Source organism: Lepidochelys kempii, chromosome 27 (genome assembly GCF_965140265.1).
Source record: "Lepidochelys kempii isolate rLepKem1 chromosome 27, rLepKem1.hap2, whole genome shotgun sequence".
NCBI lineage: Eukaryota > Metazoa > Chordata > Testudines > Cheloniidae > Lepidochelys > Lepidochelys kempii.
The window spans coordinates 6685575-6698649 of NC_133282.1; the positions used below are offsets into that span (position 1 = coordinate 6685575).

Consider the following 13075-nt stretch of genomic DNA (forward strand, 5'->3'; position numbering starts at 1 on the left):
TTGGGACTGAACTCCTTGGTGGATAATTGCATGTCTCTGGCTCTGTTTTACCCGCATTCTGCCATACGTTTCATGTTATAGCAGTCTTGGATGATGACTCAGCACCCATTGTTCATTTTAAAAACACTCACTGAAGATCTGACGAAATGCAAAGAAGGTGCCAATGTGAAATTTTTAAAGATAGCTACAGCACTCGACCCAAGGTTTAAGAATCTGAAGTGCCTTCCAAAATCTGAGCGGGACGAGGTGTGAAGCATGCTTTCAGATGTCTTAAAAGAGCAACACTCTGAAGCGGAAGCTATGGAACCTGAACCATCAAAAAAGAAAATCAACCTTCTGCTGGTGTCATCTGACTCAGATGATGAAAATTAACGTGTCAGTTTGCACTGCTTTGGATTGTTACCAAGCAGAACCTATCATCAGAATGGACACATGTTGTCTGGAATGGTGGATAAAGCATGGAGGGACATATGAATCTTTAGCACATCTGGCACGTAAATATCTTGTGACGCTGGCTGCAACAGTGCCATTTGAATGCCTGTTCTCGCTTTCTGGTGATGTTGTGAAGCAGGCAGCATTATCTCCTGCAAATGTAAAGAAACTTTTGTCTGAGCGATTGGCTGAACAAGAAATAGGACTAATATTGTATTAGTACTTGTACAGTAACTCCTCACTTAATGTTGTAGTTATGTGCTTGAAAAATGCTACTTAAGTGAAACGATGTTAAGCAAAGCTAATTTCCCCATAAGAATTAATGGGAGGGGGGTTAGGTTCTAGAGAAATTTTTTTTTGCCAGACAAAAGACTATTTTTCACACGTACGTGTGTACACACACACGTATAAGTTTTAAACAAACAATTTAATACTGTATGCAGTGTGACGTTGCAAGGCCAGCTGGCTATAGAAAAGTAGTGGGAGATAGATATATTAGCTCCAGGCTAAACAAATCTCTGGTACCAGGATAAGTGAAATGGCTCAGTAGACTGTGACCCTTGTCTCTAGAGAGAGAAGGGTTACGGGGAGAGTCACAGTGAGCCTCTGAGGCTAGTGAAATCCGCCAGGAAACGCGGGACCCACGGAGGCAAGGACAGAGTTTTGTCACAGCAGCAAAATGGAGGTGGGGGGACCACATGGCAGAGAACGAGAGTCACACGGTGTGTGAGCGAGAGGAGGGAGGGAGAGATGCGCATTGCCCCTTTAAGTATGCTGACCTCGCTCTAAGTACATTGCCTTTAAGTACATCAGCAAGTTCCCTCCATCCTGAGCCCTGTTGTGTCCCCCCACTGCTCTGTGGAGATGGGGTAAAGGAGCAGTGGGGAGGAGGGGGACACCCTGACACTAGCACCCCTCTTCCCCCCCAAACCCCTCCAAGCAAGCAGGAGGCTCCCAGGAGCAGCTCCAAGGCACAGGGCAGGAGCAGCACATGGCAGTGGGGGGAGGGACACCTGAACTGCCTGGCCATTGCCAGCCTACTGGGTGGCTGCCACACAGGGAACTTTACAGGAGCTGACAGGGGGGCTGCTGGCCCACCCTGGTTCCAGGCGCCCACCAGCTCCAAGGGGCTGCTCTTCCTGCAAGCAGCGGACAAAGCAGGTGGCTGCCAAACAATGTTGTAAGGGAGCATTGTGCAACTTTAAACGAGCACATTCTCTAATTGATCAACAACATTAACCAGGATGACATTAAGGGAGGAGTAACTGTATTAGGTGAATTGAAAAATGTTATTTTTCTTTGGGTTTTTAGAGTGCAAATATTTGTAATTGAAAATAACAATAAAGTGAGCACTGTGCACTCTGTGTTCTGTTTCAGAGTAGCAGCCGTGTTAGTCTGTATTCGCAAAAAGAAAAGGAGTACTTGTGGCACCTTAGAGACTAACCAATTTATTTGAGCATAAGCTTTCGTGAGCTACAGCTCACTTCATCGGATGCATACTGTGGAAACTGCAGAACACATTATATACACAGAGACCATGAAACAATACCTCCTCCCACTCCACTCTCCTGCTGGGAATAGCTTATCTAAAGTGATTACTCTCCTTACAATGTGTATGATAATCAAGGTGGGCCATTTCCAGCACAAATCCAGGTTTTCTCACCCCCCTTCCCCCCAAACTCAGTCTCCTGCTGGTAATAGCCCATGTCACTTTAGATAAGCTATTACCAGCAGGAGAGTGGGGTGGGAGGAGGTATTGTTTCATGGTCTCTGTGTATATAATGTCTTCTGCAGTTTCCATGGTATGCATCCGATGAAGTGAGCTGTAGCTCACGAAAGCTTATGCTCAAATAAATTGGTTAGTCTCTAAGGTGCTACAAGTCCTCCTTTTCTTTCTGTATTCTGTGTTGTAAGTGAAATCAGTATATTTGAAAATATAGAAAACATGCAAAAATATTTAAATAAATGGTATTCTATTGTTGGTTAATCGTGCAATTAATTAATCATGATGAATTTTTTTAATTGCTTGACAGCCCTAGTAAATATTATTACACTTGGTTATTTTTCATCATCTTAATTATTGTATGTCCTTTTGTCAGCTCTGTCCATCAGCACTTTAACTCATCAAATCGAGCTTGTCCTGAGAGCTTAAACTGCTCTGGGATGGCCCTGGACATGAAGCGTTTTTTGATGAGAAAAAAAAAAATCAAATTGTTAGAACATATTGAGGGGAAAAAATAAATCCAAGACTTTTCTTTCATTCTGGTCTCCCTTCACTTGCCCTTTGGCTCCTCCTGGTGGCTGACTGATGCTATCACTGCACTTGGAGTTAATGATATTGTACAGGAATCAAGTAATCAATTTAGTCAAATAATCAAATCTCCTATATTACTAACAAAAAGAAAAGCTGTAACTTTCAGTTTTCCAATCTAATTTCAATGATCATATAATTAATCTTTACTCATTAACCAATAATTAACTTCATATTTAATTTCATTTCCATTGGTAACAGCAATAGGATCAAAGATTGCACACCCTTATCATACACATTAGGTTTCCTTTAATCCCTACTTCCACCAAGTGAACCCTTGTGTAAAGCTGTAGTTTACCCCACCATCGGGGCCTGCCACTTCTGTGAGTTTCTTTGTCGCTGGGCCTTCTGCCATGAGTGTTCGCAGAAGGGGATCTCGAGCTATGTGGGGAAGTTTGTATCATGAGAACAAGTACCTCTGTTGTATTTCCCCACATTTTAATCTTTCAAAGTAGCAGGAGGGGGATGAGAAGGGATGCAAATGCATAAGACACAAGAGCAAAACTAAGAAACAAAAGCCTAGAATCAGGAGTCAGCATTCATGTAATCGGACTCAGTCTGGATCTAGAGGCTGAGACATTGATTTCCTTCATTGGTTATCAGCACTTGAATAGCATAAAAGTCTTCAGTGTCCAACAAAGCAGCCAGATTGGCATCCATGGGAAGGCATGTCCTCTGAAGGCACCAACTGCTTCTTTCTTTGCCTCGTGAAACTCTGGATCCAAATGGTAAAGGAGAATTGTTCCCAATTGAGCTATGGCATCCCTTGAGGCTGTAGTCAATGCCACTACACTGGTGAAGGATGTTTTACCTGGACCATAGTTCACCATAGCTTTCTTCTCTGGTGTGAACGCCAACAACTAGTTGCCTGCTATTTTGACCTGAGTTCTTTGCCAAATCCTTGGCCTTGGTCAGGGCAAATTTACACTTCTCTGGAGTAGAATCCTTTACCAAACCACTCCAAATTTTAGCAGTGTTAGTGACAAATGGCCAAGTTTGTTTCTTTAATCTGTTTGCACAGATCGAAGTTAGGAACTAGATACAGGCCTGGATCAGAATCTCTGTAATCTACCAAAGGTGGTGGTGGGGGGGTTCAATTTGAAAGTAATTATTTTTCTGCAGCTATGTCACATTCAACACTGAGTTAATATGATACACATTTGCATTACAAAGAGTGAGTTCAACAAAAACACCACTTCTGTTTCCTCCACATCTACGTAGTTAGGGACAACATGTCCCAAATCATAGGATTAGTTAAGAGATCTTGTAGGTACTGGGTCTCAACTATTTGGGAACCAAATACATGGGTATTTTGCCTCCTCCTGAATCACTTACTGTGGAATTCTCTCCAGGTATTATCTGAGACAATATTGACCTAAGCAATTGAACAACACTGTGATCATATGCAGCTACTTCAGTTAGTTGCACAATTTGGGGTGTGCTGCTGTTCACCATTTCATACTGGAGCATTATAAGAATACTTCTGTTTCTGTGCTATCATGTCCAATAACTTGAAGTCTCTCCTGTTTTACTGAACTGCACTTGAACTTTCTCCATGTCATCATGGAGGGGTGGGGGAAAAGCTAAAATAAAGTGAGAAATGAGTATTTTAGCAGCTGGTTATTTGTCTCAAAGTTCCCAATAATCTGAGCTACATTCTGTCAAACAAAACTAATGCCCAAACGGCCTTCAGGAAAGAGAGGAAAAACTCACATCACGTAAGAGGTAAAAGACACTTTCAATTTCACATAAAGTGAAAATCCAGAGAAGGTTGCATTTGATAATTCATAGAATCATAGAATGTCAGGGTTGGAAGGGACCTCAGGAGGTCATCTAGTCCAACCCCCTGCTCAAAGCAGGACCGATCCCCAATTAAATCATCCCAGCCAGGGCTTTGCAAGCCTGACCTTAAACACTTCTAAGGAAGGAGATTCCACCACCTCCCTAGGTAACGCATTACAGTGTTTCACCACCCTCCTAGTGAAAAAGTTTTTCCTAATATCCAACCTAAATCTCCCCCACTGCAACTTTAGACCATTACTCCTCGTTCTGTCATCTGCTACCACTGAGAACAGTCTAGAGCCATCCTCTTTGGAACCCCCTTTGAGGTAGTTGAAAGCAGCTATCAAATCCCCCCTCATTCTCTTGCGTAGACTAAACATCCCCAGTTCCCTCAGCCTCTCCTCATAATGCATGTGTTCCAGTCCCCTAATCCTTTTTGTTGCCCTCCACTGGACTCTTTCCAATTTTTCCACATCCTTCTTGTAGTGTGGGGCCCAAAACTGGACACAGTACTCCAGATGAGGCCTCACCAGTGTTGAATAGAGGGGAACGATCACGTCCCTCGATCTGCTGGCAATGCCCCTACTTATAAATCCCAAAATGCCATTGGTCTTCTTGGCAATAAGGACAAACTGTTGACTCATATCCAGCTTCTCGTCCACTGTAACCCCTAGGTCCTTTTCTGCAGAACTGCTGCCGAGCCATTTGGTCCCTAGTCTGTAGCGGTGCATGGCATTCTTCCGTCCGAAGTGCAGGACTCTGCACTTGTCCTTGTTGAACCTCATCAGATTTCTTTTGGCCCAATTCTCCAATTTGTCTAGGTCTCTCTGTATCCTATCCCTACCCTCCAGCGTATCTACCTCTCCTCCCAGTTTAGTGTCATCTGCAAACTTGCTGAGGGTGCAATCCACACCATCCTCCAGATCATTTATGAAGATATTGAACAAAAACGGCCCCAGGACCGACCCTTGGGGCCCTCCACTTGATACCGGCTGCCAACTAGACATGGAGCCATTGATCACTACCCGTTGAGCCCGACAATCTAGCCAGCTTTCTATCCACCTTATAGTCCATTCATCCAGCCCATACTTCTTTAATTTGCTGGCAAGAATACTGTGGGAGACAGTGTCAAAAGCTTTGCTAAAGTCTAGGAACAACACGTCCACTGCTTTCCCTTCATCCACAGAACCAGTTATCTTGTCATAGAAGGCAATTAGATTAGTCAGGCATGACTTGCCCTTGGTGAATCCATGCTGACTGTTCCTGATCACTTTCCTCTCCTCTAAGTGCTTCAGAATTGATTGCTTGAGGACCTGCTCCATGATTTTTTCAGGGACTGAGATGAGGCTGACTGGCCTGTAGTTCCCAGGATCCTCCTTCGTCCCTTTTTTAAAGATGGGCACTACATTAGCCTTTTTCCAGTCGTCCGGGACTTCCCCGGATCGCCATGAATTTTCAAAGATAATGGCCAATGGCTCTGCAATCACATCCGCCAACTCCTTTTGCACTCTCGGATGCAATGCATCCGGCCCCATGGACTTGTGCTCATCCAGCTTTTCTAAATAGTCCCAAACCACTTCTTTCTCCACAGAGGGCTGGTCACCTCCTCCCCATGCATCTATTATTCAAAATCAGAATAATAGATTCTCCCAACACATTCCCCGGTGATCTATTCAAACCTGCATCATTCAGTGCTGTCTTATGATTATACAATTGTCATAGGACAAAGGAGTTGACCAAAAGGTAGGTCAAAAGTAGGCCTTTCAGCTGGGAGGACCTGAGAGACCACGATGACAAATGGTGCAAATAGGCTTAAAGGTCAGTATGTGGGAATCAGCAAAAATATTAAAACCAATTGTTTTGTCAGCCCTAGACAAAGTTTTTATGGTTTTTATCTCCCTTGTGGATTCTCTGATGATAAATAAGAGCTGAACTCTGATGGAAGCTTTTCCCACAGTCGGAGCATCTATAGGGTCTTTCTCCTGTGTGGATCCTCTGATGTGTAATAAGATGTGAGCTCCGAGTGAAGTTCTTCCTGCATTCACAGCATTCATAGGGTCTCTCTCCTGTGTGGATCTGCTGATGTCTAATAAGGTGTGCATGTCGAGTGAAGGTTTTCCCGCACTGACAGCACTCGTAGGGCCTGTCTTCTGTATGGATTCTCCGATGCGTAATAAGGTGTGAGCTCTGACTGAAGGTTTTCCCGCACTCACAGCATTCATAGGGCCTCTCTCCTGTGTGGATTCTCTGATGTGTAATGAGGCCTGAGCGGTACCTGAAGGTTTTCCCGCACTCACAGCATTCATAGGGCTTCTCTCCTGTGTGGATCCTCTGATGTCTAATAAGGTGTGAGATCATACTGAAGTTTTTTGCGCATTCACAGCATTCATAGGGCCTGTCTTCTGTGTGGATTCTCTGATGAGTAATAAGATGTGACCGCTGACTGAAGGTTTTCCCGCACTCACAGCATCCATAAGGTCTCTCTCCTGTGTGGATTCTCTGATGTGTAATAAGGGTTGAGCCACGAGTGAAGTTTTTCCCACACTCACAGCATTTATAGGGTCGCTCTCCTGTGTGGATCCGCTGATGAGTAATAAGGCTTGAACGGCTACTGAAAGTTTTCCCACACTCCGTGCACATGTGGTTTCTCTCTCCTCTGGGGATTCTCTGCTTGGCTGTGGTTTCCTTGAGGTCCTCATGAGTTTCCTGACAATTCATGGATTTACCCACTTTCTGCCCTGGTTGGTTGCCCTGCTGCATTTCTGGCCTGTGCTGACTCTCACAGGTTTTTCCCTGCTCGGAACTCCTGGGCACGTTCCCTTTGGATTTTTGCAAAAATGCCCCAGATAGTTCCACTTGCTCAGCATCTTCCTGCTGAGGCTTCTGCTCCTCATTCTCCCTCACCAGCCCATCACCTGCTGGAACAGAGAGAGAAACCTCAGAAATGGGAGTGCGAAAGGGGAGAGCAAACCAAAATAAGACCGGGAGAGACTGAAAAATATAAAAATCAGGAACTGAATTTGCCCACACTCTTTTCCATAGGAGAGAGGAGTGAATCAATTCTCCCTCCACCTCCCAACCAAACATTCAGGGGGAAGGGAGATCAGGGAGGAAGCTACTGCCAGGGGACCATGAGCAATATCTTCCCTGAGGATATGACATCTGGGGACAATCCTAATTCAGAGCTCTCATAAGGTCTTTGTAGGGAATCCCAGCTGTTTACTTCAGACAGTTCCTGAGTTGGTTTAGTGATTCCTCACCGGTGTAGGCACATCTTAGGATCCCCTTTTCCTCTGAGCCCGGAAGATCTGGGACCCATGGCTCTTTCCCTAGTTCCAGCTGGGAGATCACATCAGGTTTGGAAACTGGAAACCCTGCTCAGGGGAAAGAAAACAAGTGAGATCAGGTGAATTCATTGGACATTTGTCACAACAAAGTTCCATTATTTTAACTCCAGGTCATTTTAAAGCAGTAAAATTCTGGGGCCTGCTCCCCAGTTGCTCAAAGGTGCAGAACACGCTGCTTATGAGGGTTTAACTATCCCCATCTTTGCTGGGAACACACACAGCCAGTTGTTCATCATCAAAGGGTCCCCTGAAACCCAGAGAGAGTAACACCCTGGCCCAAAAGTGAAGACATGTCCAGCCACAAGGGAAGTCACTCTGGAACTGCTTCTCCCCAAGAGCGAGAGGCCCAGAAACAATGGGCTGGTGGGATGGAAAGGGATGTCACTGAATCCGGAATCTCAGGGACACCAAATGGCAGGAAAGCAGGTTTAGAGGAATTAGGGAATCTAGCGAGTTAGGTGTAATTGAAGGGAGTATGAAAATCCCCCAGTGTGAGGAGATGGCTTGGGAATTAGATGCTACAATTCAGGAGCAAGAGACTCTTAATTCCTCTGAAAAAGGATAATATGAAAAATAAGACTCAGGCCACATGGACTCAGGAGAGATCATCTCAGAGATCCAAAAAGCCATCAGGGAAGAGAGATTGTGTCTGCTGCTGCAGATGGAGAGCAGGGAGTGAGACCCTCCGTGTCCTCAGGAAGGTGACTACCAACCTATGACATCGTCAAGGAAGCACACATTTGTGCCAGGGAAGGGGTTGTCCTGTGATGGGAGGAACAGAAGGACTCAGCAATGCTGGCTGGGCTCACAATGGGTATGGAAGAGGTGTGGGGGAAGGTAAGCCCTGACCAATGGATAGAGAGGAGTGAAAATAATAATTTGAAAAAAATAATGTAAAACAAAGTGAAACCAGACAGTAAAAAGAATAGAGTGCAGGCTTTAAATCAAGAGGGTCTGGGCAGGGATTCAGAGTTACAAGGGAGCACAAGGGTCATCTAGTCTAACCCCCCCCCCCCCCGCCAAGATGCAAGATTTGTTGTGTCTAAACCATTCAAGACAGATGGCTCCAGCCTCCTTCTGAAAACCTCCAGTGAAGGAAGTTCCACAACCTCACTAGGCATCTGTTCCATTGTCCTACTTTTCTTACAGAGAGGAAGTTTTTCTTGAGATTTAATCTAAATCTGCTATGCTGGAGTTTGAACCCACTGCCTCTTGTCCTGCCCTCTGTAATAAGAGAGAACAACTTTTCTCCATCTTATTTAGGGCAGCCTTTCAAGTATTTGGAGACCGCTACCATGTCCCCTCTTAATCTCCTCTTTTCCAAACTACACATACCCCGTTTCTTCAGCCTTTGCTCGTACGGCTTCATTCCATCCCTTTGATCATCTTTGTCACTCACCTCTGGATTCTTTCCAGTTTCTCCACATCCTTACTATACATTGGTAACCAAAATTGGACACAGTACTCCAGCTGAAGCCTAACCAGCACTGAGTAGAGTTGTACTATTGTGATGGGTCCCCCCCCCACCACCCCACGGCTGCCATCTGGAACTGGGGTACCACTGAGCCCCCCGATCCACCAGTCTGGGCTCTCTCACACTGTACTGCTGTACACTGTACAGTCCAAAACAGAGCTTGTGGGTACACCCAGGACCCCTCAGTCAAGTCATTCTAGGGGAGCAGGGAGCTTAGACCCCAGCCCTGGGGTTCCCTGTGTTCCTCCACCCAGCCCCAAACTGAAACTAAACCCCCTCCAGCAGGCTCTCTCCTGCAGGCTGTCTTCACATTCCTGGGCAGAGGTGTTACCTCCCCCTCCCCCTCCTGGCTCAGGTGACAGGCTCTCAGGTCTCCCATCCCCAGGGCACATTCCCAGGTCAGCACTTCCCCCTCCCTACTGCGTCACATCTTCACAAGGGTTATATAGATAACCCAAAAGCCTCTCCTGGCCTTCAAATCTATGATCTGTAGTAGGTGCAAAGAAGGACTAACAGAACGTGCCATTACTTGCATTGTGTTCTACAGATTTGAATATTGGCATTTATCTGCATGTCCTCCAGCTGTGTTCACTGTGTCAGCTGTCGTTGTAACTGAACAGCCGAGGGACTCACTGGAGCAGTTTGCCAGAGCTGTGAGTGAATTTAGGTGAACCGCGAGGGACCCATGTGAGAGACCAAGTATGCCGCAATTCAGTGCTATAGGTTGTTTTGATAAAGGTGCGTAGGGATGAGTTCTTGCCAGGGGGATTGTCAGCACGGTGGTGACATACATGCTAGTGGTATCCAGGGCTTAGTAAGGGGGAAGCGAAGGCAGTGACTCAGAAGGAATTCTCGGGGCAAGGGTAAAGGAATGGTAACAGTTTGCACATTTGAGATAGTGTGCAGGGAGTGGGCTCTGTATTTGAGTGCAGGCCAGGTGTGGGTAACGTCTCTTCACTATGCTGGACCTAAACCCAAGTTTTGTCTTAGCCAAGAGGAGATGTTAGGCTTTGCACTGTAATGCACCTGTGCTCTGTTCCCAAAGTGTTCTGTCACAGGAGGGCAGAGTGCGTGTGTCATTGGTATGTTGGGGTGTTGCTGAAACAGGGCAGAGTTGAGGTTGCATTGTGTGTTTGAAGTGAACCTTTATTCGTCACTTCCCCTTCGAATAGCCAAGGGGACAGGAATCCTTACCCAGCGAGGCCACGTTCTCATAGTTCTCCTGCATGATGTCTCTGTAGAGGGCTCTCTGAGTGGGGTCCAGCAGACCCCACTCATCCTTGGTGAAATACACAGCCACCTCTGCGAAGGTCACCAGCCCCTGAAAGAGCAAGAGTCTCCTGGTTTGTACCAGCGTCCGCGCTGACAACCCCACTATTCACGGGGGGCAGGGCCAATCAAATGGAAGCTCTGGGAGGCAGACAGTGAACAAAGTCCCTTCCCACCCCACTCAGAGCAGCCAGGAGGCATCAGGGTGAGGGGAAAAAGAGGAGCCCCGCAGCACTCCCCGCAGATAAAGGGGGAAGGCAGTCTGCCATTCATCACACACCTACCAGCCAGAGGTTGATACAGGAGATGGACCCCTGGTAGGAATCCCAGACACCCTTCCCATTGCCAGCAGATGGGTGCGAGAGGACGAGGCATGTCCCCTAAGCCTCACTGGTGGGTTCCCCCTTCATATTTCACAGGAGACTCTGGCTAGTGAGTTCAGGCTCCAGCACTGGGAGTCTGGTCAGTTTTCCCAGCCAAGTCCAGGAGGGTTCTTTCCAATTTCACAAATTAGGGAATTTCCACCTCCAACCTCAGGGATCTGTTCCTACAATCCAGGCTCCAAATTAAACAAGTCCCACCAGGCTTGTCACACCTTGTCTCCCTCCCTTTCTCTACCCTGTATATTTCCTGCCCCTTCCACCTCCAGACCAAACTCCCCAGAAGCTCCCACCTCCTATATATTTACTGTCCCTCTTTGTCCAGCAACTCCTGGATAATCCCTACCTGAACTGGCTCCACTGAAACCATTTCCCTTCCTTGTCCCATGGGAGGGTGGGATGAGCTGGAGCAAAACATGGGCTTTATTCTGCAGCCTGTCAGGGTGAGAAAGACAATTGTGGAGATTTCAGAACAGGCTTTACTTTATTTCACATCACGCTTCCCCAGACGTTCGAGATGCTGTCACGCCAAAACGACACTTGATCACTCCCTCCACCCCCCTCCACAGTGCAGACCCAGCCCCTCCCACAGGACTAAACCCACTGAGACATTTTTAAACCCTCCCTTTAACATTCTAGGAACCAAATGCTAGAAAAGAGCAGACCCAAAGGTATCCCTTTGGGGGGATTCCCCCTGACATTGTCCCCGAGGGCAGCACACTCTCCCAGCAAGGAGACTGGGACAGCCAGGAACTAGCTTTCCCTCTCTCTGCTCCTCACCTTGTTAACAGGAAAGTGAATCTACCCAGCGAGTCCGCAATAAGTGTGTCTCCATAGGCTAGAGATCTGGGGACTTCCATTCCCACATATTTCTTCCACTTCCCCCTTCAGTCTCTCCCTCCTCTATATCTCCTTTCCCCTGTCCCTCTGGATCGGGGAATTCACTCTCCCATGGCTGGATCAGCTCCTCCAGTTGCCAACGGGAGAAGAGACGACTGATGAAGAATCAAAGGATTGGAAGGGACCTGGAGAGGTCGTCTAGTCCAGTCCCCTGCACTCGTGGCAGGACTAAGTTTGATCCTAAGAGGGGCTGTTCATGCAGAGTCACTTTCATGCTTGTCCCCAGCAACTGTCTCTGAGGTCTCTCTCACTGACCTAGAGTTCCTCTGGGCCCCGCCCAGGTGAGGACCTTCTCCATCCCGTACTAATCCCCAGGGCAGCCCTAGACTCAGGAGTTGATGTCGACAGGGAGCTAGTACCACATGGAGAAAGTTGTGACATTGGAGGGGCACAGAGGAAGCTTTAATTAAGGTCACTCCCCAGTACAGGCCCTGGGCAAGGAGCAGCAGCTGCTCAGCCTGGGCTCGCAGATCACAATGGGGGCAGCAGCTTCCAACACAGGAAGTTCAACCCAAATATCCTGAGCAGAGAGAAGGAGAGAGCAGCCCCCTACCCCCTCCTTCAGTAACAACTAGAGCTCCCTGGTCACAGCCACCAATGAAACCACTCCCCCCAGGGACAGTGCGGATCTCATTTGCCCTCATGTGTTAATCTGAAGTCACTCCTTGTTCTTCCTTGCAGTGACCCTGGATTAACACTGGTCTCAGTGAGGCCAGAAACGTGGTTCAGGAGGGATGAGGCCAGAATCCTTCTAAACAGATCATCCCAGCTCCCTCACTCCCCACACCTGGGATAAGGATTTAGGACAACAGTTTTCCACAAGTTCCTCCAGTTCTGAAGGGGACAGAGAAGCAAAATCTGTCGTGACTGTGACAGATGTGGCAATTTCCTGCAATACAGTAGACCCACGCTATATTGCCCTTCCCTGGATCCCACCTCCAGCCCTGCCTGCTGTGGTGGGGAGCTGAGAGATCCTCCGGCCCTGGGCCCACGGCGGGTGGGCTCAGAGCTCTGTCCCAGCCTGAGGCCGGAGGATCTGACCCCCCGCAATCTCTCACTATAACAAACCCCTGGCTATACTGAACAAATGGCTTGAATCCCCAGGGGTTCATTATAGCGAGGGTGCACTGTATCCTCAAAATAGATTACTGAATTAAGTGTAAGTATCTTTGGAGTCCAT

The 13075-nt window shown here is 47.2% G+C and overlaps 1 protein-coding gene across 1 annotated transcript in view; it reads right to left on the bottom strand.

The window, feature by feature from the left end:
• Window positions 1-2902: 2902 nt before the first annotated feature.
• The window catches only part of LOC140903910 (uncharacterized), a 49968-nt gene continuing 39795 nt past the window's right edge, over window positions 2903-13075 (bottom strand). The window contains exons 8-9 of the mRNA XM_073325859.1: window positions 7786-7899; window positions 2903-7443 (exon numbers count right to left, since the gene is read on the bottom strand). Coding sequence (XP_073181960.1) covers window positions 6395-7443; window positions 7786-7899 — 1163 coding nt within the window. The 3' untranslated portion in view covers window positions 2903-6394. The remainder of the gene's footprint in view (window positions 7444-7785; window positions 7900-13075) is intronic.